At 52.5% G+C, this 25,738-nt stretch overlaps 1 protein-coding gene across 2 annotated transcripts in view; it reads right to left on the bottom strand.

The window, feature by feature from the left end:
* STUM (stum, mechanosensory transduction mediator homolog) overlaps window positions 1-24,146 on the bottom strand; it is a 55,077-nt gene extending 30,931 nt beyond the window's left edge. For both annotated transcript variants that reach the window (XM_045069607.1, XM_045069608.1), the window contains exon 1: window positions 23,761-24,146. In XM_045069607.1, the coding sequence (XP_044925542.1) occupies window positions 23,761-23,962 (202 nt within the window). In that variant the 5' untranslated portion in view covers window positions 23,963-24,146. The remainder of the gene's footprint in view (window positions 1-23,760) is intronic.
* Window positions 24,147-25,738: the final 1,592 nt, after the last annotated feature.

Below are 25,738 nucleotides of genomic sequence, written 5' to 3'. Positions count from 1 at the left end.
CCAGTGGCAGACCCCCGTGGGAATGCTGGGTTGCCCTAACCCTGCAGGCCTGCCCTCAGGAGGTGCCCCCTGTACCCTTATACTATGTAGCTCCCTGACCCTCTCTGCCGCCCATCTCCCCATCTCCCAAGCACTTGGCCACACTGGGCGGGTAACCTCCCCACCTCGGGTCTCCCAGCTTCCATGGAAGCCCTGCTTCACGAGGACAGCACAGGGGGCCCAGACCTCGGGCCTGCCGCATCCGAGGAACTTCACAAAACACCTGCTATACGCGTTAAGTGAACAGATTGGACGTTAGGAGAAAAACAGATGGAAGAAAGGCCCCGCTCGTGTTTCCCGAGAAACTCATTTTCCAAGATTAAATGCCATTTCAGTGACCTTGTCCCTGGACATCCGTCGGTGCTATCAACGGCCCTCCGTGGAGGAAGGTGACCGTGCTGCCGGGTCCTCCCAGCGGCCCCAGCACTGCTGTGCCCTGGAGCAGCTAGTTACTGGCTGTGTTTGTTCAGTAGCATCTCACTGCCTCTCTGTCCTGCCTGTCTGTCCATCCATGCCCACAGAGCAGTTCTGACAACACAGGGTTTGGGGACTTTCTTGTTTTGTTTTTTGTTTTTTTAAGTAGACTCCATGCCCAACACAGGGCTTGAACTCACGAACTTGAGAACCAGAGCCAGGCGCCCCATGCACTGAGCAGCCCAGGTACCCCCCTGACAACGCAGGGTTTGTTTGTTTGTTTGTTTTAAAATTTCATTTATTTATTTGACAGACAGAGATCACAAGTAGGCAGAGAGGCAGGCAGACAGAGAGGGAGAAGCAGGCTCCCTGCTGAGCAGAGAGCCCCATGCTGGGCTTGATCCCAGGATCCTGGGATCATGACCCCAGCCGAAGGCAGAGGCTTTAACCCACTGAGCCACCCAGGCGCCCCACACAGGTTTTTAAGCAACTTTGTTAATAGACCTTGGAGACACAGACGAGGGGAGCAGGAGGATGCATGAGGAAGAGCTTCTCTGGGGTAGACCCGGGTCTGCAACCCTCCGGGCATCCATGAGCTGGGACTGAAGGGCATCACGTCTGTGCTTAAACACTAACCTCTAACTCAGCATTCGCATTTCCTTTCATTACAGATTAAGACAACAGCCGCTTAGAATATGAGTAGAGCCTGGTTGTCATCATCAACAGAAATCACAGATACTCCTGTACCCCAATGCGGCTGGGGAGATTTCCCAAAATATCTCAGACACGAATCTCTGCCCGATGTCACGACACTTACTCGCCCCGCCGCTGGATCTTCCCGTCTAACGTGTTAACAGTAGGAGCACAGTGTTTCAGTATAAAAATCTAGAGCTTTTAAAAATAATTATTGATAATTTTGAAAATTATTTCTCAGTATCTTTGGTTTCCTTTGTGAGTCTACATATTAAAGGCATTTAAAATGCAATATTAAGAACCTACTAATCTGAGAAGGGGTCCGGGTCTTTACCAGGCAGCTAAAGGGTCCAACGGCACCAAAACAAGGATCAGAACCTCTGGATTTGGGTGGGTTTTTTTGTTTTTTGTTTTTTAAAGATTTTATTTATCTATTTATTTGAGAGAGAGCAAGAGCAAGCGAGTGAGCCCGGGAGGAGCAGAGGGAGAGGGACACGCAGACTGCCCGCTGAGCGGGGAGCCTGACGTGGGGCCCGATCCCGCGACACTGAGATGATGACCTGTGCCACAATCAAGAGTGGGACCTTTCACCGATTGAGCCATCCAGGCGCCCCTGGATTTGGGTCTCTCTGATATCGCCTCTGGGGCTCCAACCAGCCACTCCTCCAGTTCAGACCCTAGAAGGCCATTTGGAGGCTCCGGGTGCCAGGGAGAGAAGGAGACGTGACTGGGGAGGAGCCCCTGTGAGATGCGGGTCAGAGAGGAAGGGAGCCCCGTGGAGGCAGGTGGCTTAGCAGGTAGGTTAGGAACCTCCCATCCACCCACCCTTGAGACCACTGTGGTCTACACCTGTGTCGATGACATCGGCTCAGAGTTCTGAGCTTTTTTCTCCTGCTGGAGGCACTCCGCTGGAGGCACTCCGCTTAGATCTTCTCTCCTACTCTCCAGATTTTTATTGTATTTTCTGTGGTGCTTGTGGGCATTGCTGGGTGTTCTGACACTGCCGGCGTGCTCCAGATGAGCCCCGTTGCTAAGAAACAAATCCCAGATGGATCTTTAAACACACAGCTCATAAAAGCACATTCCTCCGCACTCAGCTCCGTTCTGCCTGTTCTTGGGCCACTTAGGTTAAACTCGCCACTGTTCGTTCTCTAAAGGTCTCATTTGGAGCCTCAAGTAAACCCGACAAACTACTCTAATTACCCAGAGGAGCAACTGTCAGAGAGCTGTGTGACAGCCTTGGGCAGAAAGGGGGCCACCGTCCTGGTCACGGCGGCCTACAGACTCCGAAAGGGAGGGTGCTTGGGAAAGGGGGGGCCCAGGAGGCCCACTGCTCAGGCAGAGTAGGCAAAAGGGGCTCTGACAGGTGGATACAGCTTAAGGGACCATCGAGCCACAGCCTGTCCTTTCCGCATTTCTAAGAACCCTGGGTTCGCCATTCCCTGCAGAGTGGTTCCAAGTTAAACATGCTTTAGAACAAATCTGGCCACAGCTCCTCTCCCTGGAGGGCACCAGGCTTCCCCACCCCAAAACATGTTCCCAGACGAAAATAATATTTAACCAGAAAAAAAAAAAATTAAAACATGGGCAGAGGACCTGAACAGACATATCTCCAGAGAAGACGCACAAGTGGCCAACAGGTAGAGAGACATCACGAATCACCAGGGAAAAGAAAACCAAAGCCTCAAGGAGCGCTCTCCTTACACCTGTCGGAATGGCCATCATCAAAACCAGTGGAGACCACAGTTGCGGCGAGGACGTGGAGGAAGGGGACCCTTGTGCGCTGCCAGTGGGAATGCAGTCTGGTGCAGCTGCTCTGGGAAACAGCGCAGAGGGTCCTTAAAAAAGAGAACCACGGGGAACGAAATCACAGTCTCGGAGAGATACCTGCCCCTGCATTCCGTGCAGCCTCCTAGCCAAGCTAAATGTCCGTCAATGGACGAACAAAGAATATGTCATGTGCACACAGTGCGATATTATTCTGCCTCAAAATCAGAATGAAACTCTGCCATTTGCGACATGAATGAAGCTTGAGGGTTTGAGGCTACAGGATATAAGCCAGACACAGTAAGACACATGCCGCGTGATCTCACGTGTGCGATCAAAAAAGCGCCAAACTCAGCGACAAGAGTGGAATGTGGTTACCGGAGACTGCGCTGCAGGGGAGAGGGGAGAGACCAAAATCTGTGCCTTCCGAGCCGTGAAAAGACATGTGACCCTCACTATGCTCCAGGCACTATTCCAGGCCGTTTCTATGTAACAACCCATTTAATCTTCAGAAGTCCTAGAAGCCGGGTCCTGGGATTGCCCCCGTTTTGCAAATGAAGAAAATGAGGCACAGAGAGCTTAAGTAACTTGCCCAAGGTCATGCAGCTCTCCCGTGGTAGAGTGGGATCCAGGAGGGATTCCCCCAGCAAAATACATGAGCTCTATCCAGCACGGGGTCACCAGGATTCAGGGAAGCACTGGGTCCTTGGCTCCCCATCATCAAATGTCCTTTGTGCTCAAGGACCCACAGGAGACCTCTCCCCACCATGTTCCCTCCTCTGGGCAGCTCGGTAGGAGGCTGTACTTCTGCTTACTGTTTCCTCCCCAAGGATGACATCTTCCCACTCCAGGAGAGGGGAGCGGGGGCCGGTCCTGGCCTGTCTGCATCCTGGAGCATCACAGAGCAACTTGGATGGTCACGCCCTGAGGGCAAAACTCTCCCCCCACCCCCACCCCCGGACCCAACGAGGAGGGGGTGCCCGCCGCCAGCCCCCCACCCGTCCCCCCCTCCACCCCGCACCAGTCTTGGGATGCTGCATTCCCACCACAGCAGGAGCCTTCCCTCTCCTCCTCACCACCCACCAGCCCTAGCCGAGAGCCAAGCTGCCAGCTACCGAGGCATTAAAAAAAAAAAAAAAAAAAACAAAACCTTTACATTAAATGTGTGTTACAGAAGAGGCTGGTGCGGCGCGGTGCTGAGCCCCACTCCGGCTGGGATGGTGAGCCACTTTCCGGCAGCGTGCCATGCCAGATTCCTGCGGGCACGTTCAGGGCAAACAAAAACGCCTGTGCAGCACGTCCTCCCACCCAGCCCCTTTAGCCGCCTACACCCCGCAGCGCAGGCGCCAGCTCACCTCCCAGAGTCCGCAGTGGGGCCCAGCCTGGACCCCCCTGGCCCTCCGAGGGGGCCCCACCCCGAGCCCCACTACTCCAGAGGCACAGAATGTCAGCCCACACTCCGGGTTCACGTCTTCCTCCTCTTCACGAGACACACTCAACAAACCCAAAGATGACAGCTGCCATGTGGCCACACTTCTCCAGACGGGCCAGTCCTCGGGCCTACTGTGTGTCGCGCAGCTGGTGCTCCATGCCTTCCTGGCACACTTCCGAACGCACCCTCATTCAGTGCACATTCCGGGCATCCAGCTGACACACGCACAGGCAACCTCTCCCGGACACCATGGTTTAGCTTTCCAGAGATGTTGATGGGTACCCACCACACCAGGAGTCCGGCACGTTCCCTTCTGGGTGGCCCTGTACGCATTTACGGTACTACCTAAATAAAAACAGTCAACACAATGGCTTTCTAGTAATTCATAATTCCTTATGATTCATGATTCCGTATGATTCAAACCCCTCGGCTCAGTCAGGCAGCGCCTGGCATCCAGTGCCCGGCCCGGCACAGTGGAGTCCCTGTTCTGGCGTCTCAGGCAAACACACTTCCTCCTGCAATTCCTTTTTCTGGCTATTTCTCTCCCCAAATGTTCTTAGTTACTACAAATTTCTCTCTTATTTGTTCTGCTTCTCCCTTGATCTCTCTGTATATTCCATTCTCTGAGAAATAAATTTTAATGTGAAACCTCTCCGTGAGCCACAGGAAATGTCTAGTCTTATTGATAAGAAGTTTGGTGCCACTGGGACCATCTAACTCCTCTTCTGATTACACCTGCTTTTTCTCAAATACTGGCCTTCTAGAGCACCAAACAACAATGCTTTCTTATTTGATGTCTTCTTGTCTTGTTTAAGAGTTAAAATTTTTTTACACTTTCATTTCCCATTGCAAACCTTCAGCATTTTAGCAGTATTGTGAATTAAAATGGAATTTTTTTTTTTAAATGACTCTGGTTCAAAGGGAATGAATCTCCAGGCTCTCCACTACCCCTCGGGCAGCTCCAAGGTCGGGTACTCCAAGGCTTGGCGAGAGAGTGAAGGTCGCTCTGGCATGGGCTGGACCACTGATGGGCCACGCAGGTGCCCATGACCCACCACCTGGCGGCTGCTCCCCTACTCCCCAGACCAGGCCCCCTCCCCCAGAAGCCTCAAGTGTCAGGTGTGGTGATTAGGGGTCTAGATCTCTGCCGTGACGTGGATCCCTGAGATCAGACTTGCAGCATTTGAGGGAGGCAGCAATGGGATGCCTGCCAAATTCACCACCTACTCCCCCCCCCCAACACTGCGTATCAACCTCAGCCTTCAATGTGCAAAAAATCCCCACCAAAAAGAAAAAAAAATCATGTTTATGGAAATTACATCACCATGGCAACTGTAAAGGTCTCACAAGTATTTTTAAAATAGCAAATTAACAAAACCCACTTATAAAAAATCTGAAATCTGTTCCTCTATGAGCATTAGTGAACATACAGATTCTAACCAACACAAAACATGTCTTGTGGCTTAAGGGCCAGAAGTCAGGAGAAAGGGCTCTCCACCCCGGATTCATTGGAGACAGAGGGTTGAACCTGTGAAAACTAAGTTTTATTTTTCTAGTGAGAGCTCACACTTTGGATTTATTCTGGAAAATGACACCAAGCTCTCCGGGTGCAGAAAAAAAAATGTGGGTAAGAGACCTGCGCTGCTGAAATACTAATTTTTTACTTTCTATTTTCACATCCCTGATATTATTACCTTCCCCACTCCGCAAGACTATTCCATTTTTAACTCATAGGTTTTTAGCCATTGCATAAGGTTCTGCCACTGTGATTTAGCCCAGCTGAGTCTCTATTATAAAACCTGCTTCTCAGAAGTCTGCACACAAGTCACACAGGAGGGGGAGAGAACCAGATTCAGAAGAACCCAACTCAAACCTCTCTGCTTTTGAAAAACGTAACTGGTGTGGCTTGCAGGGAGATGGTGCACTCATTTTTGGTGTCTTTTGTGAAGACTTAACACGTAACAGGTGTGTTTTGAGGACTCTCCATAATGAGGAATCACTGGGGGCCTTAGCAACCCGAACACTGGGGTTTCTTTCTGTGCAAAGAGGAAGAAAAAGCAAACCACGCAATGAGGACTTCATTCTTTGCCAGGTCCCAGGCTCCGAAGGGGTGGGGTGGGGAGCGGAAGGGAAGCGGGGAGAGGGGGCGAGAAGCAAAATGCTAGGTCTTAGGGAGCTGGAAGTACGCTGGACAGAGGTGGTAATTGGCTTGCCATGACTTCTGCTTATCTCAGGAAGGGAAAGAGGGGCAGCCGCGCCCGGTGCCAGCAGTAGCCAGATGGTCCCTCTTCCCAAGTGATCATCACGCTGGAGACAGAGCCATGAGTATCACTGATGGATGGGGAGTGAGTTCCTCCAAGCGGGATGTCTGCAGACCGTGGGGAAGTGGGTGGTGGTCCAGAGGGAAAGCCAAGAGAAGGGGGGTGCCCAGGCTGAGGAGGCGTGAACGCTCCCAGGACGGCGAACCTTCCAGAGCCTGGCTTCCCTGTGAGGCGAGGTTAGCCTGGAGCTCCGTGAACCAAGCGTGGATGCCGTGGATGATTGCGAGGCAAGAGCGTGAAAACAGTACAGGACGCATGGAAGAGGACCCCCGCTGGGAGCCTGAGAAGTCACACGCAGCCCCGGCCCCCAGCCCACTCGGGAACACAGCGTGTCACAAGCACGAGAGCCATTTGGAAGCTGGACGCCCACACTCCTCACCCCGCAGGAGGCTCTGGCTCCCTGTACTAGCTGTTCCAGAGCCTCTGGGAGGACGACTGCGCTAGAACCAACTTCTGTAGGAAAATGGAGCGTGGGGGGCAGTCATGGTGCCAAGCTTGTGAGCTGGGATCCCCCAGGCCCATAAGGGGGGGCTGGCAACAACCAGCTCTGCACCCAGAGGGGTCCCGGCAGGAACTCGGCTTGAGCCGGGCTCTTAACGAAGGGTCTGTTGCTCTGACAGAGGTCTGGGGGCAGGGGAGAGTGAAAGCCTCACTCCTCAGAGCCTGAAAGCATGACATCAGCCAGGGCCAGCTGGACAAGGGCCTGGAGCAGAGCCTCCATTTACCTCCTGACTTAAAGGTATGGGGTGCCTACGGCCCTGGTCTTTGACTACCTCGGCAACAAAGAGGCAGGACTGGTAAGCACCCCTGCTTCGGTGGGGCCCAGACAGGGACGGGAGCCCCATTAGCCCACGGCGGCCCACGTGGCAGAGCCAGAAGAGAAGCCGAGAGAGCGGCTCTCAGCCCAGCACAGGCCACGCTCTCCCTCCGGACTCATTATCAGTCGGCAGGTATGCTGGGACCCAGCTGTGCTCTCTGCACGGGACCGACAGTTGGGGAAGACACACAGAGTAGGTGTCATCCGAGAAGCAAGACCAACCCACGGGATGAACGGGAAACGCGAAAATGAGAGCAGCAGGTAGACCAGATGATTCACAAGAACAGACACTTGGTTTCCTAGCACACTCCAGCCACTGTCCCCCAAGTCGGGGTTAACGATCTTCAGACTCGCGTTAAGAATCACGACTGGTGCTGACGCCGATCCCCTGATGGCTGGGGGTGGGGGGTAGGGAACCGCAAGCAGAACACGACATGATGGGATGCAAACAGCACTGGGCAGACCCAGGTGCTCACCGCTGCCTTCCCCTGGTCTGCCTTCGAGGACCGCTCTGGTCCGTCTCTAAGCATGCCTGAGAATCCATGCAGGGAGGTCGAGAGCGTCCCTCCGCGCCAGCTGCACAGGCCAGAGTGAGAGCTAGCAGGGAAGATAAAACACAACAGTCCCATCCAAGAGTGGGCGCGAGCGATCGGGTCCCTTGCCAACGCCGTGGCTTTTGCCTGCTTTTCCTTCAGTTCACATCAATTCCCAAGCACTAAGGCCCCTCTTCTCAGGATGTATCAGACTTGGAGTCCAGCCCCGGGCAGTGAGACCAGGACCGACTGAACCTGGCCTCACCCAACCTGCGAGCCTCGGTGCATCCTCCATGGGCCCCTTTCTGCTCTGAACCTCTAAGAACCCCAGTTCTGGGGGCCCAAGGTGGTTATGGTTTTGGGTTTGTTTTTGTTTTTTTCCACCTCTGAGTCAGGCCACAGAGTGATTTCTGGAAGAATTCCACTTGCATTTCAACCACAGGTGCCCCCGGAGCAGCCAAGGCCAGGGAGGGGCTCTCCCACACTCTCCTGGCATGACGGCATGACGTGCTCGCTGGCGGTTGGTTTGAGGTTGGTTTCTTTGAGGTCCACAAATGATTCTCGGACTCCACTGGGAGAAGATGAACAGGAATAACCAAGAAACAAGGCTTCTCCAAAAGAGATCTGTACCACTGGGATTGCGCCAGCTCTGGCTGCAGTGTTCGGATTCCTGGTTGACCCCAGAAGCGGGCTGCATGGGCAGTGGGTCTAGGTCCAACCAGACACGGTAAGGGAAGCTTGCTATGGGCTCACTGTATCTCCCAGGGTGGGCAGAAACTCATTTCCCAGTTAGGCCTGAGCCTGCATTGATGGGCCAGAGGAACTGCTCATGTGCCCAAAGGGTAAACTTCTACGTGACCTCGGGGTTTAAGTGGTAGGAGTCCCAGGGAAAGTCTCTTCTGGGGATCTGGACCCTGTACTCCCTGCACACCAATTCCACCTCACCACAACTCTATCCCTGCGGCCCCTGATGGCCAGAGTTTGTGAACTCCAGAACTAGCAGAACTTCAGTGATAAGAAAAAACTTACAGTTCTTTGGCTTTAGCTGTAATCGCTACATCTGAGACATCTGAATGTATCTGACTTTTAACTACATAATTTTATAATTTTTGTTTTCAAATACTTCCACACTTGCATAAAAGTTTTCACAAATTATACAGAAACTTCTGTCTACCCTTTATGCAGATTACCAATTCTTACTGCTTTGCTACACATGTCATTCTCTTTCCTCCCTATTATTTTTTTTAAAGATTTTATTTATTCATTTGACATAGAGAGATCACAAGCAGAGAGGCAGGCAGAGAGAGAGAGAGGAAAGCAGGCTCCCCACTGGGCAGAGAGCCCGAAGTGGGGCTCGATCTCAGGACCCTGAGATCATGACCTGAGCCGAAGGCAGCGGCTTAACCCACTGAGCCACCCAGGCACCCCTCTTTCTCCCATATTATTATTTATTTTTCTGAACCCTGTGAAATAGGCTGTGTCCATTATGGCTCTCCACCTCTTAACACTTCGGCGTGTTTCTAGCAACAAAATTGTGTTTTTACATATCCATAGCACCATGACGGATTTCAGGAAATCGTAACATGGATACAATATTTATCTAGTTGACAGCCCATATTCCAATTTTGCCAACTGTCTCAACAATGTCTTTCTTGGGATTCTTTTTTCCTCCAGTATAGGAGCCAATCCAAGATCATGCTTTGCAATTTGGTTTTCAAGTTTGTGTAGTCTTCTTTTATCTTTCGTGACAATGATGCTTTTCAAGGATACTGGTGAGGTATTTTGTGGACTGCTCCTCGGTCTGGGCTCCTCTGGTTCCTCCCTCGTAGACTCGGGCCATGCACCTGGGTTGGGATGGTGTGTTCCTCCCAGGAAATCCCACGCGATGTCCATCTGTGCTACCTTGGAGATGCCAACCCTTTAACCGCTTCACTGGGATTATCATTCACATTCCATAGCATTTACCCATTTAATAATTCGGTGTGCAACCAAGAACAACCAGTTTCCAGACACTTTCTCCACCCCAGAAGAACCTCCCTAGACATTAGCAGCCCCTCCCATGTGCTCCCAGCCACAATCCTCGGCCAAGCTGCCCTCCGCCTCTGTCCATATAAATGCTGACGTACAGTGCGGGGTCTTTCATGACCGGCTTCCTTCCTCTGGTGTAATGTTTTCAAGGTCCAGGTCACGTTATTCTGTTCACTCAGTCAGGATGCTGCATGATTTTTTCCCTTTGCAAGTCACAAACCCTCTATGGAGGCACTTTAAGACCACGCAAATATCCTGCTCCCTACCAGAATTTCCCCCAGATTTAATTTGATGGCTATCACGTGAACCAGTCTTGATCAAAACGGTTTACTGGGTTTGATCATCTCCACGGTTCCCACTCCCCACAACTTCTCAGCCATTAGCTACACCACTTGAAGGGACGGGCGGTGGCCCTGCTCTTCTCAGCAAGCTCATGACTGTCCCAGTGATTTCCCCACAGAGCAGGTGCTCTGTCTCAGCGAGGGGGCAGCCAACATCCTCTGCTCCACGTCCCTCCCTGGAGCGGCTGGGACACCACCACCACCAAGGACTCCTCAGAGACAGCCCCCACCATCCCAGCTACAGTCCTGAGAACCCTGCCCCCCACTTCCTCTGAGCTGGGAAGGCTGAAGAGTGACACAAAAGCCTGCATCCCTTAGGTTTGGGTTCACTAGGTTCAAGGAACAAGGACTCCACCCCTACAACCGGAAATCACTAAGTGTTTAGCCTGGCTTGCACGCAACCGGGGTGCTAGGCGCCCGGCGAGGCAGAGGGTAGGTCACACACGGCCCCGACCCTCAAGGAAATGGTTCATGTAAGACTAAGACGACAGAGGGGCACCGGCTGGCTCAGTCAGAGGAGCAAGCAACTCTAGATCTCGGTATTTTGAGTTCGACCTCCACGTGTGGTGTAGAGAGGACGTCAATAAATAAAACTTAAAATATATATTTTTATAAAAGATTAAAACAACAGAAGAATCAGAATTTCCGGGGAACAAGGGGAATGTCCTGAGTGGTCCGACAGTCCTGGAAGGGGGAGTTCACCTCACAGAGGGGTCAAGGGGGCCATCTGTGGTGGGCTTTGACAGCCAGGCAGGTGCTACCCCCAATGGGGGGAGGCAATCCCAGGCACAGGGGCACCGTGGACTAAAGAAACCAGTGGGGGAGAGCAGGGCAAGTTCCCTGGGTCCCGAGGGCCCGGCGTGGAGTAGGAACTGGGCCTGTGGGTGGTGGGGAGCTGCCGAGGGCTTCACAGCAGAGCAAGTAGTCAGAGCTGAGATGCGAGCAAAGCTGTCATCTGGGGGCACAGACCGTGTTGGCCCAGAAACGTTGAGCCCCGGCTGCACTGACCGCCCTGTGACCCAGGAGGGCCCACATCTGTTGCATGGCTCCTGCAGCCAGGCCTGAGGGAGACACCTGTCACATACACGGGCCCAGCCAGAGCTGGCCTATCCCCACAGGGAAGGTGCCTCTGCACCTGGGAAAACTCCCAGGGTTTGGCTTCTGTGCTGGTGCTTCGCTGTCCGTCTTCCTTCCTGGCTTCTCACTCTCAGGAGCCTCCAGGCGACCTGCATGCATGTGCCCAGCCCACCCAAACACAGGCTCCTGCACCCCCCACCCCCCCGTCGCCAGGCAGCAAGGCCAGAAGCTTCCTTGAAGGCACCTGTACTCACGTGTTCTTGTGACGTCACACGGCCCAGGATCTGCAAGAAGGTGGTCAGGAGTAAGACTGGAGGACGGGGCCGGGGGAGCACAAACGACGGTCAAAGGGCCAAAAACCACAGAACGGGACACTGAAAAAGTGACTGTTCCAGTGTGTGCGGGGGGTCCCAGAAGACACAGGGGGCTGGGCGCCAGTGCTCCCCAGTAAAGCAAGGGTCACCATAAAGCAAGTCACTCGTACCGCTCGCTTCCGGGACACATGTGAGTCCGGCTCACACCCGCCGGCGATGGCGGCCTCCTGGTTGTGCGACCGCAGTGCTGGGAAGGGCTGACGGGTCTCCAGCCCACAGTCCCCCTCAGATCGCTGCAAGGCCCGCACACACTTTTAATTCAACAAGTGGCAAATACAGCAAATAGGCACGGAGGCAAATAGGCATGGAGGTGGCAGGACGGCCCTCTTGGGGAAAATGCGGGGACTGGAGCCGCCCTGAAGCTGCCTGGCCCCAGGATAGCTGGGCCATTTCCTTGGTGGAGTCTTGGGACAGGCTGTTCACGAAGACCACATTATTCCTGGCATAGGAGCTGGGCTTCCCAGTCAACAACGACCAAAGCCCATGGGGAGCTCGGCTCCCTCAGAGTGCTGCGGCCAGGCCTGTCCCACAGTCCAGCTTCCAGAACAGCCCTGGTCTCGTGTCAGCGCCTTCTGCCAAGAAAACAGCCTCTCCAGTGAATTTCAAAAAATGCCCAGTATATCCCTATGTTCTGCCATTTGAGTAAGAAAATACGGTCCCCACACCTTCACCTTAGCATCCCCTTAGAAACTCCGTTCCTGGTAAGCTCGGCTCAGCCTGGGGCACGGAGGCCCCGCACCCCATTCTCTCGGGAAGCTCCCACACTGTAGGCCCAACGCACAGGCCTGGCCCCGGTGGTGGGGTCTCAAGGATCTGGGCCACTCGGAAGGTAAAGTTAAAGCCTGGGAGGGCATTTGTGTGTGCGACACACCTGCACACACATGCACACACACACACACTCCTCACGGGTCCCTGCTCGCATCGCCTCTAGCCCAACAGTGAGGTGGGCTTCGGGCCCTGGGTTTGGGGGGCACCCCCAGCGTGTCGGACGTGTGAGCCAGGTCTCGGCTCTGAGGGACCAGGAAGTGCTTCCGGGGGTCCTGCCCACCCTGCGGGATGGGGGCACTGAGAGAACACCCCCAGAAACGACCTTGGGAACAAAGAACATTCGGTCAATGCTAACTAGTGGTTAAGAGAACACAATGACCTTGTGAGGTGGCCAAGCACGAGTCCTGAGCTCCCGTCCCGCAGAGGCTCAGAGAGGTGAGGGGACCTGCTCAGAGTTCTGTGCTCTTGAGAACCAGAGCCAACTCGGAAACTGCCTCCAGCTTCCATGACACTTGGGGCTTCAGAAATCGGGACCCACCGCTGGAAATGTTACTCCGTTCCCTGCCGTCCAGGTCGTTCTGTCCAGCCCATTGCTCACTTCCCAGCCAACCAGTTCTGGTGGAAAGCATTCCCTCACCACTGTGACCACATGAGGGGGGCCCTTCCTCCACACTCACACACCCATTTACTACAGCGCACCCCCTGTCAGCCAGTCAGCCCTGCCAGAGGCGCTCGGAAGTCACTCTCCTTGGCTCAGCACTCGGTGACACTCACTGGAAACGCGGACTTCCCTAGTAGCACCCGCTGGCTGACCACTTCCAGCAGCTTGGTCCCTTGCAACATCTCAGAGCAAACAGGGATGCTGTTGTTGCTACTGAACATGACCTGGTCACCCCTGGCCCAAGCCGCGGCAGGACACATCCCACGGGAGACGCACGGAGCAGCTGTCACTCGGCTTCTGAGAGTGGCAATGTGCTGACCCCGTTGCCACCCCTGACACAGTGCCTCGTGGACACTGATTATTAACGATCCTGCGGGAACTCCACTGCCTCAGGCATCTCCCAGCACGTCACCGTTGTGAAAACACATCAGTAATTGCATTAGACTAACAGAGCCCTACGGGAAGGAGGTTCACTGGAGACAATGCTGGTTCCATTTTTCCGATTACAAAAGTAATATGTTTTGTGTTTGTTTTAGAAAATTTGGGAAATGCGTAAAAGTATAAAGAAGAAAATAGCCCCCAGGCGCTCCCCACCTGTATGTAAATCTCCCAGGGTCGCCTGGATTTATCTACCCGTCTGTCTTCTACCTTGTACATGCTTGATTTTAAGATTGCACTAATCAGAGGTGCCTGGGTGGCTCAGTGGTTTAGGCTCTGCCTTTAGCCCAGGTCATGATCTCAGGGTCCTGGGATCGAGCCCCACACCTGGGCTCTCTGCTCAGCAGGACACCTGCTTCCCCCCCACCCACTCTCTGCCTGCCTCTCTGCCTACTTGTGATCTCTCTCTCTGTCAAATAAATAAATAAAATATTTATTAAAATAATAATAATAATTTAAAAATAAATTTTAAAAAAGATTGCACTGATCAGGAAACACACCATGAACTGAGCAACAACTTTTTAGGAAAGAAAGTAAGAAAAGAAAGAAACCATTTCTCTTGATAGCAGTCTCACATTCAGAAACATCCACATCTGGGGGAAAGAAGTGCCTTAGAATCCAGGAAATGCAAAAGATGTGAAATCCTACAGACCACACAATTTCAAACTACGTTTTTCTCATTTCTTCCTACAGCTTGCTGTTCCTCATCAGAAAGTCTTTGTAAACACATTTCAATGGGTAAATAATATTCTATCATCCTTCTATTGTTGTCATCTGGGTTTTTTTTTATAATACTGTTTTTATAGTCATCTCTATGCCTCACGTGGGCTCGAACTCATGACCCCGAGATGGAGAGTCGCCTGCTCCACCCACTGAGCCAGCCAGGCGCCCAGGTTTGTTTATCATTTTCAATGTTATAAATAAGGCTTCGTGGCATATCTTTATGCCTAACTTTCTGTGCCTGTTTTTGATTGTTTTCTTAGGATGAGTTCCTGCAAGTGGAATTACTGACTTAAAGGGTATGAACATTTGAAGACTCTTTTTTTTTTTTTAATATTTTATTTATTTATTTGGCAGACAGAGATCACAAGTAGGCAGAGAGGCAGGCAGAGAGAGAGAGAGGAGGAAGCAGGCTCCCTGCCGAGCAGAGAGCCCGATGCGGGGCTTGATCCCAGAACCCTGAGATCATGACCTGAGCCAAAGGCAGAGGCTCAACCCTCTGAGCCACCCAGGCGCCCCTGAAGACTCTTGATACGTAAAGTATCAAGCCAAACTGGTTTCCGGGAAAGATGTCCCAATTTACATTCCTATCAGTGACACATAAAAGCCCCTTCTCTTTCCGTGGCATTGATTCTTATCCCAGCCCTCCCCCCACAAAAAAGCAAGTAATACACAGTTTTTTAAAAATCAAATAGGGGGAAAAGGGCTTTTAGGGGAAAGCAACAGTTGCCTGTACTCAGAGCTCTCCCTGCCGAGTCCAGCTTTCCCGAAGGCAAGCACTTCTATTTATGGAACCCCGTCATGAACGAGGCTCTGTTCTAGGGTGCAGAGATACAGCGATGAACAGAACAGACCCAAACCAGCCAAACAAACAAAAAACAGACAATAAAGAAAATTAGTTAAATATACACTATGTTTGACAGCAACAGTGCTCTCGAGGAAAAGGAAGTAGGGAAAGGTAGGGCGTGTGGGGCGGAGGGGAAGTTGGGAGGAAGGGGAGAGCTGCCGTCTTAAGTGAGATCATCTAGGAAGGTGTCTGGGCTGAACTGTGTCCCCTCAAAACCCACACATTGAAATCCTCACCCCCAGCTCTTAAGACTGTGACTGTATTTGGAGATAAGATCTTTTTTGTTTGTTTGTTTTTAAGATTCTTTTATTTATTTGGGTGGGGAGGGCAGAGGGAGAGAAGCTCAAGCAGACTCCCTCCTGCAGGGAGCCCGACATGGGGCATGATCCCATGACCCCGAGATCATGACCCGAGCTGAAGAAGCCAAGAGTCAGATACTCAACCAGCTGAGCCTCTGGGTGCCCCTGGAGGTTAGACCTTTAAAGAGGTGATTAAGTTAAAATGAGGTCTTTGGGTGGACCCTAACCCAGGACGACTTGTGTCCTTAAAAGAAGGGGAAATTAGGACACAGACACGCGCACGCACAGAGCAAAGACAGGGAGAGGACAGGGAGAGCACGGCCATCTATAAGCCAGGCAGAGAGGCCTCAGGAGAAGCCAGCCCAGCCTACAGAAGCATGAAGATAAATTCCTGTTGCTTAAGCCACCCCCTCTGTGGTACATGTTAAGAGGAACCCAGCACCCACAAAACAGCTGTGTGGCCTTGAGGCTGTGGCTCTGTAGCAGGTCCTGAATGTGTGAGCCACATATATATCTGTGGGACAAGCCCGCCAGGCAGAAGGAACAGCAAACAGCACTGCTCTGAGGTGCGAAGGTGGCTCCTAAAATGGGGGCACCTGGGTGGCTCAATTGGTTAAGTGTCTGCCTTCGGCTTGGGTCATGATCCTGGGGTCCTGGGATCAAGTCCCACATCAGGATCCATGCTCGGTGGGGAGTCTGCTTCTCCCTCTCCCTCTGCCTCTCCCCACCTCTCGTGTGTGTTCTCTCTCTCTGCTCTATTTCTTCCTTAAGTAAACAAATAAAATCTTAAAAAATAAACAAATAAAATAAAATATCCAAGGAATGGCAAAGAGGCCAGTAGGGCTGGAACAGAGTGAGCAAGAGTGAGAGCAGCGGGAGGTGAATCCAAAGGACGGTGGACAGAGGACGCTCTGGAGCTGCAGGCCCTGGTGTGGGGCTGGTCTAAACTGAGACATGCTGTAAGACTCTGAACACATGGTATGTAAAAAAGAAATATTAAACATATCCTTAACAATTGTGATTGACATGCACTGGATGATAAATTTATTGGGGATATTGAGTTAAATAAAATATACTAGGGGGGTGCCTGGGTGGCTCAGTGGGTTAAAGCCACTCAGGTTATGATCCCAGGGTCCTGGGATCGAGCCCCACATCGGGCTCTCTGCTTAGCAGGGAGCCTGCTTCCTCTCTCTCTGCCTGCTTCTCTGCCTACTTGTGATCTCTGTCAAATAAATAAATAAAATCTTAAAAAAAAAAATATATATATATATATATATACTAGGTAAAGTTAATTTCACCTGTTCCTTTTAGTGTTTTATGATATAGGTACCAGAAAATTTTAGATTATACCTGAGGGTCATCTTACCTTTCTTCGGGAAAGTTCTGGCCCCAGCCCTTGTGGGTTATGATAAAACCTTGAGCTTTGGCTCTGGGTGATGCAGAGCTGAGCCGTTGGAGGGTTTCCAGCTCAAAAAAATGACCTGATCTGACTCACTCATGATTTCAAAGGATAGTCCTGGTGGCCATGTTGAAAAGAGACCACTAGGAACATCAATAAAGGTGAGCAGACCATGGCAACCATTCAGGAGAAGATGGGGCTTGGACCAGCAAGGCAGAAGCAGCGTGGTAAGAAGTGGTCAGACACTGAATAGATTTTGAAAGCAGAGCCAAGAGCGTTTCCTGACAGATTGGGCGTGGGGTGTGAGAACAAGAGGAGTCAAGGATGAGACCGGGTTTATGCCTGAGCTCCTGGATGGATGCCATTTGCTGCAAGGGGGGCGAAGGAGGGAGAAGCAGGTCTGGGGAAGAACAGCAGGAGCTTGGTTTAGGTGAGTTAGTGTCGGATGCCTTGTGGTTTCCAAGTGGAGGTGTGGGGAAGTCAGTTGGGTATAAGACTCCAGAGTCCAGGGGAAGGTCCAAGTTGGAGATCTGGCTTTGGGAGTGGTCATTCTAAAGATGCAAGTAAAAGCCAGGAGACACCATCAAAGGAGCCGGCGTAGGCAGGAAGAAGAGCAAGGTCAAAGAGAAGGCCAAGATCAAGAGCCTCAAGTGCCCCAGGGATCCCCAAGTTTGGAGGCTGCCAAGATGAGCAAGGGAGACGGAGAAGGAGCTGTGAGGTACAGAGTAAACCAAGAGAGGGAAGTGTTCCAGAAGCCAGAGGAAGACAGTGTTTTCAAGGAGGGCGTGGGGACTGTGTCTGGCGCTACGGAGCACTCCAGGAGGAGGAGATAGAGACCTGGGCATGGGATTTAGCAACCCGGAGGAGCTTGGGATCCTGCAAAGTACAATTCAGCTGAGTGGCGGACCACGGGTGCAGAACGACCACAATGGGTTCAAGAGAAAGCGAGCGGAGAGGGATTGGTGGCAGCCAATCCAGGAACTCCTGCAGGGACCTGTACTGTAAGGGGGAGCAGGGAAAGAGCAGTGGCGGGAGGGGGGTGGAAGATCAAAACAAGCTATTTTTAAAAGGGTGGGGGGACAATGTCAGCATGGACGGACACTGCTGGGAATGAACCAGTCGGTAAAGAAACAACGGTGATGTCAGAAAGAGTGGGAATTCTTCTGATGTTTTTCTAACCTCCGGCGTATACTTATATTGCTTTTTCATGTTTTATCAACATTAGGCATTGACTTTCTGCTATGGTATGTAAGATTAGCTGACTGACATCAGCCCTCAACTTCCCGCTGCTCTTGTTCCAATATTATCCCAGTATATCATCGTCCCACAATTGTCCCACTGTCCCAACATAGCCCTATTTCGGTTCATCCACTGATCACCTTGGTACCCTTTATTTCTTGGTCTACAAACTACTGACAGCATCTCTTGACGACGCCCCCAACTTTATACGGGGAGAGGAGTCACACCTCTCCCCTACCCTCTCTGCATCCGTCAGCTTTGCAGGGTGCCCTAGGGTGGTAACGATGCCAGCTGCTGCAAGATCTTGGCAACTCACGCTTATTTCTTAGCCCTATGATGTGCCGTTCCCTGTTTCTGATGCCCTTTTGATTCTGGGAAGCAGCCTGAAGAGCAGCCTCCCTCTGAGACCTGCCACTCTCACGGGAGCACAAGAAGACCAATGCCAGAACCTCACAAGGCCCCTTAAAGTGTCTGCTCGGTCATGGCCTATGTCACTGCCACTCACATCCGACTGGCCAGAGCAAGTCACGTGGCCAAGCCTGTTATCAGCGCACAGGGAAGGAAGGATCCCCCTTCCCCAGGAAGCATGGCAAGCCACATAGCGTCAGGCACAGATGTGCCATCCTCTTTTCAGGGAGGACAGTGAATAATACAGAATAATAATCTATCACAATCCACCTGCCGACTTCTACGGGCCATAGTTTTCCTTTTATGTTGTCAAGATGGAAAAACTTTACATCTTCCTTTATAGCTATTATTAAGCAGTCTTCAGCGCCTTGTCTGTGGTTGCTTTTAAAAGCTGAAAACCACTGAGCAGCATTTATATTATTATGACTAAGCAAATATTCTTTGCTGCAGAGTCAAAGCGGTGCTAAGAGCCCATACTGTGCACCACAGTTCCAATGACACAGACTCTATGCGCCTCGAAGAGCCTTTTTTATATTCCATCATTTGCTCCATATCAGGCCACATTTTGATCTGCTTCATATTTGAGCTATGCCTTCCCTGAAAAATTTTTGGTCTCCCCGAAATCGCTCATTACCTCTCTTTTTTTTTATTGTTGGTGGAAGAAACATGTGTTTTCTACACCCTATCCCCAATACCTTCCAAATCCTTTCTCATTCCATTTATTGTTTGGAATATTTTTATTCTTCTTTTTTGAAGTCTGTTGACCTTCTGATCTAATTGGGCATTTTGCTTCACTTTTGGATTTTAATGCTTTTCCAGAGCCTTTTGTCTTTACTGTTGTTACTAATTGCCTTCCTTTTTTTTTTTAATCAAATGTTTAATTTCTGGCAGTCCCAATAATACTCTTAGCTCTATGGAATGTTCCCTTTTCACACCATTCTCAGAAAACTCTTCCTTGGGGCCCTCATCTTCCCACTCTAAAGAAGACTGACTGCTCTCAGGCCTGCTGAATGATTTTATCCTCGATTTTCATGGCTGCCCTGAATCGGATCCCTTGTTTCCTGGATCTCGTATCTTCTCTCTTGGTTTACTCTCTGGTTTTACTGAAATACATACTTAAATAACTTCCTTTAAAAGGTTGAATATGATGTAAATTTCCTGGATCCTTGCATGCTTGAGACCACTGTACTTACATATAAAATAAAGGCATTGGACCAGATGATCTCCAATGTCTATTCCAGGAGTATAATTCTAGTCAATATTCATTCACATATACTATACTATATCAAGGAGAAATTTAAAATGGTTGCTACTTTCAAGGAACTTACATTTACAGAAGCAAAAAATAAACTCTTGAAACAATTTAAAAAAAAAGTCAGCAATAGATGCCACAAGATAGGGCAATAATCATCAGCTAGATAATAATCATCTTCTAGCCTCGGGGCTAGAAGAAAGACAGAAACTGAGCCATCCCATGATTCTTTTGCTACGGAGGCAAGACTTTAGTTGGGTGTCAAAGGGTAGGCAGTATATTAGAGATAGACTAAATATTTATGAATATCCAATTTATGGCTAACATTAGTCTGAAGGAATGGGTAATGGTCAAGGGAAGCGCTCCCCCCATCACTTCCCTGTCGCCATCTGAGTCACCAACATTTTCGTTGCACCAACTCAATCAATAAAGATAAAATTTTTAAGTATGAAAGTATAATTCTGTCTGTAACCTAACAGACAAACTTTCCATCCATTCTGGGGCATAACAATTAATTTTCATCACATATGTAAAGAATTGTGTATAAACTTATAAATGCCCTGTTTTTTGGACTGTGAAGTTACTGACCATGTATATTTTTAAAGATTTTAAAGATTTATTTGCTGATTTGTTTGAGAGAGAGTATATGCACACTGTGCGCACGGGCAGGGGGAGGGATAAAGGGAGAGGGAGAGAGAAGCCCATCTCAAGACCCTGAGATCATGACCTGAGCCGAGGAAACCAAGAGTCGAATGCTTAACCAACTGAGCCACCCAGGCACCCCTATTGTCATCCATTTTTAAAATTTCTTTTGTATTGTTCCAATGAGGAGTCAGAGTGACCACAAATCAGAAATCCCGGGAGAGGAAACCTCCTCGACAGAGTGACAGCACTGTCACTTATATCGACAAGTCGCCGGGGATTGTAAGGACTGGGCTTCTCACACTAGAGACACCTGTCAGAGGAACCACATGCCTGCCTCCAGCCACCCCCCACCCCACCCACTCTGTCCCATTTGATTTGCAGATGTGGAAAAGACTTGCAGAGGAGCAAGTTTCCAGAAAAAAGAACCAATCTTGGGGCCAAAGGTCTGACCCATTTTCGAAGAGTGGAAGTAAAGTGAGGGTAGCAAGGGCTTGCGGCCCTGTGGCTGACTCCCTAGGCAGGGTCTCACCTCCTACAACACCTCTGGGAGGCTTTCTCTGGACCCCACGTCCTTCTAGGAAGAAGTAACTGTGCTCAAACACTCTGTTCTTGCTGCCTTGACAGCATTTATCAAATCCAAACTAAGTTTGCCTCCATGTTCCCATAGTCTCTGACACCTGGACTGACTTACTCATCCTCACGCCCCTGCGCCTGGTAGGTAGTGGGTGCTCTGTGCTGGTTGAATGAATGAGAGCACATGCATTGAAAAAAAGCTGCATTTCATCAAAGGGCAGAGCCCGACATCAATATTCAGTTTTCATGGGAGCTTCAGATAAGCCACAAGGACCTGGCAGAGCCTGGCAGAGGGGATCTAGGCCAAGGAGATGATTTCCAGGTACTGAGGCCACTCACACCGCTCATGGAGGACAAATAAAACAAAACAACAACAATAACAAAAAAAAAGCCAACAGAACAGAACACACCTGCAAGTTTTGCGTGGCCTGCATTGTCACCCTGGGCTCCACTGCAGAGAGATCCACAGGACTCAAAGCCAAGGTCCTGGAGAGTGTCCAACACACCCAGTGGTGGGGGGCAGTGCTCAGCCCTGCAGAAGGGCCAGGGGCAAGAGGAACCCACTCTCCCAGGAGCACTGCCTCTTTGCCCAACCGCTGAGCTTTCTAGAATTTCATACGGTCCTCTCCACAGTCCAGAGTGAAAGGCATCCTTGACTTACAGATGAGAAACACCACCCAGGATCAGGAGCCCCTCCCTGGGAGTGCAGAAGCCAGCCGGGTGGGGGGAGGAGGGGTGGAGCTGTGCGCCTGCCAACCAGACAATGACAAGCAAAACAAAACGGGGTGGGGGGGGGGGGTAGGGGGGGTGTTCCTGGATTCGGTCCTTGAAAATTCAGAAAACTGTACACCCTTGGCTCACCTGTTTTATTACTTTTGCATTTGCTAATTTCCCCTTTATTTTCTTCTGGCTCCTCAGAAAGTATTACTAGAAAAATCCCATAGGATTCTGATCTAACAAAGGGAGGTGCAAAGAGGGAAGACAGAGCTGGATGCCAGGGGCAGAGGCATAACCCAGGGTGGGGAGAGCTGGGAAAGCCAGTACAGCATGGAGGTGGGCAGCTAGTTGCTGCCTCCTGCATGGGTCTGCCGTGGGCAGGGGCGGAGGGGAGAAATCCCCTCACCCAGCAGCTTGGGACGACCCCTCCCAAACGGGAACGCAATGCATCTAATTCTGCAAAAGACCATACAAGGTGCCGTTTACTTCACTTTTTTTTAAAAAAGGGGAATGAAGACCCATCCCAGACCATGATCTTCAGGTCCCCAGAGACTAGGCGGTGCGTTTGTACTCCAGCAGGTGGAAATTTCTGACGCAAACTAACAACAGCTAGCTGTCCCCGCGGCGTCTAACTGTGGGGACAGCCGGCCTGGTGACACGGCCCTGGGCCGGGGGAGGGGACGGAGGGGACAGGCTGCTGGACTCGCCGCCAGGGGGGAGCACCGCTGCCGCCCACCTAACCTCCTGCTCAGACAGATCTGCAAGCCCGGCCTCCGCAGCCACCCAGGGCACAAGCAGAAGCAAGCACCGAAGGGAAAGTGAACGCGACCCGCGTGGATGGGCGTGACCTTCGCTACCCTGGCCACGCACCGCCCCAGGGAGCAGGCTAAGCGCGAGGCCGTGAGAAAGACCATAGTAAATCAGCAAACGGCTTCCAGCTGACCTCTGTTCTTGGGAATTTGGAGCCAGGCGCTGGCAACTGGCTGGGGCGGGGGCAGGCTCTCTCCTGGGGAGGGCACAGAGGTGGCTACCGCTCTAGTCCCGCACGCACTTGGGGTGCGGAGGGGCCTCCCGGCAAGAACAGCGGATGCCAAGCAAGCAAGCAAGCAAGCAAGCAAGCAGGCCGGGAGTTGGGGGAGGGCACGCAGACAGAGATTTGCGGTTGGGTCAGGAGAGGGAGGGTCAGGGAAACTTCTCTCTGCAACCTTGAGCACCCCTACCTCTGTAATGGGACTCTTAAAATTTGGGACACTGGGAGCAACAGGGCCTCCTCCGGGCAGCCAGAGTCCCACACAGAATTATATCGGCGCGCTTCCCACTTTCTTGAGAGCCGAAGGGAGCTATGGGGTCACCTCTGGCCGAGAGTGGTCCAAACCCACAGGAATTCAAACTGATGAGACCGTCCCCCTCCCCGGGTGCTGGCGGAATCGCGGACACCCCGGAAGGAGGCAGGGGACACTCGCCCCCGCACGGTCCGCACCCCGCGAAGACAGTAGGGCTCGCGGGGTGTCTCCAAAGCCCAGCTAGTCCCCTTCTTCCCGACCTCGGCGGACCTCTCTAACGCCCGGGAGCTCCACGCCGCCGCGCTCCCCCGGCTGGGCCCCCAGCCCCTCGAAGAAAGGGGCTCCCAAGAGCGCGCGCTAGGGGCAGGATTCCGGGGCGTCTGGAGCGGAGGCTCGCGGGGGCCGGGGGAGCCGCCAGCTGGCCCGGGGTCCCCGGTAAAGTTCCGGCTCTTGGGGCCGCACCATCGAGCTCACAGGTGGGAGGAGGTAAAGGTCGGGTCAGGGAGCCCCAAGCGACGCCTCCCCCCGGGCGCCCACTCCGCAAGCCTTGGCCACCCGCCTGGGGGCGCTGGGAGCGCGGGCCGGGGCGCGCGCGGGCGCCACCCGAGGGCGTCCCCCGGTGCCCTCCGCGGCGGGGCTCGGGGCGCAGGGGTCGCGAGCGCCGCTGCGTCTTACCCAATCCCGGCACGAAGGTGTTGAGGAAGAGGCAGATGACGGCCACCGGGAAGGGCATGTAGGGGATGGCGGCGCGCAGGGGGCCCTTCTTCTCGCGGACCTGCACCACCACCCCGCTGGACGAGGACGCGGCGCGGGGGTCAGCCGCCGCCACCGCCGCCGCCGCCGCCGCCGTCTCGGCGTCTTTGTGCGAGGGCTCCATGGCGGGGCGCGCACAGGGGCGGGTGGCGGCGGCTCTGGGCCCCGGGCTCCGCGCCGAGCTCAGGCGGCCAGCGTGCTCCGGCGCCGCGCGGCTCGCCGAGAACCCCGCACTCCCGCGTCCCCACGCGCCCGGCCCTCTGCCGCGCGCTGCGCCGCGCCCACACCCCGGCGCGGGGCGGAGAGGGCGGCGCGATACTCGGCGACAGCGCTCCGACGCCCCTCCCCGCCAGGCCCCTTCCCCGCCCTTCTCCCCGCCTCCCCCCACAAAATGCCACTTGCCGATCCCGGCGGAGGCAGGAAAGTAGAAGAGGAACGCGGAGGGAGCTCGTGCAGTGCAGGTCCTGGGAGGGATGGACGCAGCTCGCCCCCGGGAACAGGTGAGCCGGGCGCGAGTCTCTGCCCGGGGCACCGCGAACGGGGCTGGTGTGCTCGGCGGGCCCTGTCGCGAAAGCCACACAGCGCTGGGCGGAGGGAGGCCAGGGGCGCACAGCTCTAAAGGGATTTCGTTCCAGTCGATAATAGTGCTGAAAGCAGGAGACGCGGCTTTTCAGACTGGGTCACGACTGATTAAGATGGGACCGTCCCCTACAGACAGACAGACAGACACACACACATACATACACACACACGGAAGGCGGTTAGAAATGCGGGATGTTGGGAACCAAGCCGTGAACTGTCCTGGAGGAAAACCTGGCCTTTTGTGTGCTCGACGTGGTGATTCAAAAGCCAGCGGGGACACAGCGCCGTCTGGTGTTGACAATGTGACAGTTTGTAGAAGCGAGAGGGTTCACCCGTGGCAGGAGCCCCTGTACTGAATTAGGGTTTGGGGGGGATTTTTTTAAGTGGGCTCCCTGCCCAGCATTGGAGCTCAACGCAGGCTCCAACTAGGACCCTGAGGTCAAGACCCGAGTTGAGATCAGGAGTCCGAGGCTTATACAAATGAGGCACCCAGGCACCCCTGAATTAGGGTTTTTGAATAATGCTGCCCTGACCTCTACACCTGGAAAAGTGATAGGTTGAAAGCAACCATCTCTTACCTTAGGGAGACGTTTTGTGAGTTGGAATTACCCAGATATTAAGGGAACAGTCTGGATGATCAGAAGAAGGCAAATCCATTTCCCTCTCCATGTCCCTCCTTCTCCAGGAGTAATAGTGATTGTAGGGGTCAGAGGAAGGCTGCTGAAAGACCACAGGTTGTTATGGGTCCCTGGATAAAATAATTCTAAAAGCAGATGCTCAGGGGGTACTGAAGATACTCCGGACACACACTCACTTGCAGGCTCATGTGTTGCATGTGCACACACAGTAATTAGCTCAGACCTGCAGTCGGGGTGAACAAGACTGAAAATTTCAGTCCCGACTCTGCCACTCATTACCTGTATGACTCAGAAGAGCTCACAACCTCTTCTGGGCTCAGACTGTAACATCAAAGCAGGAATTGATACGAATTTATTGAAGGTCGAATACTACTTTGGTTCTAGGGAGAGTTAGGAAGGAATAAAACCCAGGCTCTTTCTTCAATGGTCTAATAGACCAACTGAGTCACGGTGATAGAGTTAGACAGTGACAGATGGCAAGGTGCTGAGCAAATGTGGGCCTGTCCGTGGAGCTGCTGCCCACTGTGAGTGTAGCAATAGCTAGCTACCTGCAGGAGACCTTTTTTTTTTTTTTAAACAAATGCTTCCTGGACACCTGAGTGGCTCAAGTCTGTGAAACATCTGCCTCAGGTCATGATCCCTGGGTCTTGAAATTGAGCCCCACATTGGACCCCTTGCTC

The sequence above is a fragment of the Mustela putorius genome, unplaced genomic scaffold, assembly GCF_011764305.1.
Source record: "Mustela putorius furo isolate JIRA1106 unplaced genomic scaffold, ASM1176430v1.1 tig00003942_pilon_pilon_pilon, whole genome shotgun sequence".
Classification (NCBI taxonomy): Eukaryota; Metazoa; Chordata; class Mammalia; order Carnivora; family Mustelidae; genus Mustela; species Mustela putorius.
Note: the sequence above shows the minus strand (reverse complement) of the source record. Positions and strands in the feature narration are given on the sequence as shown.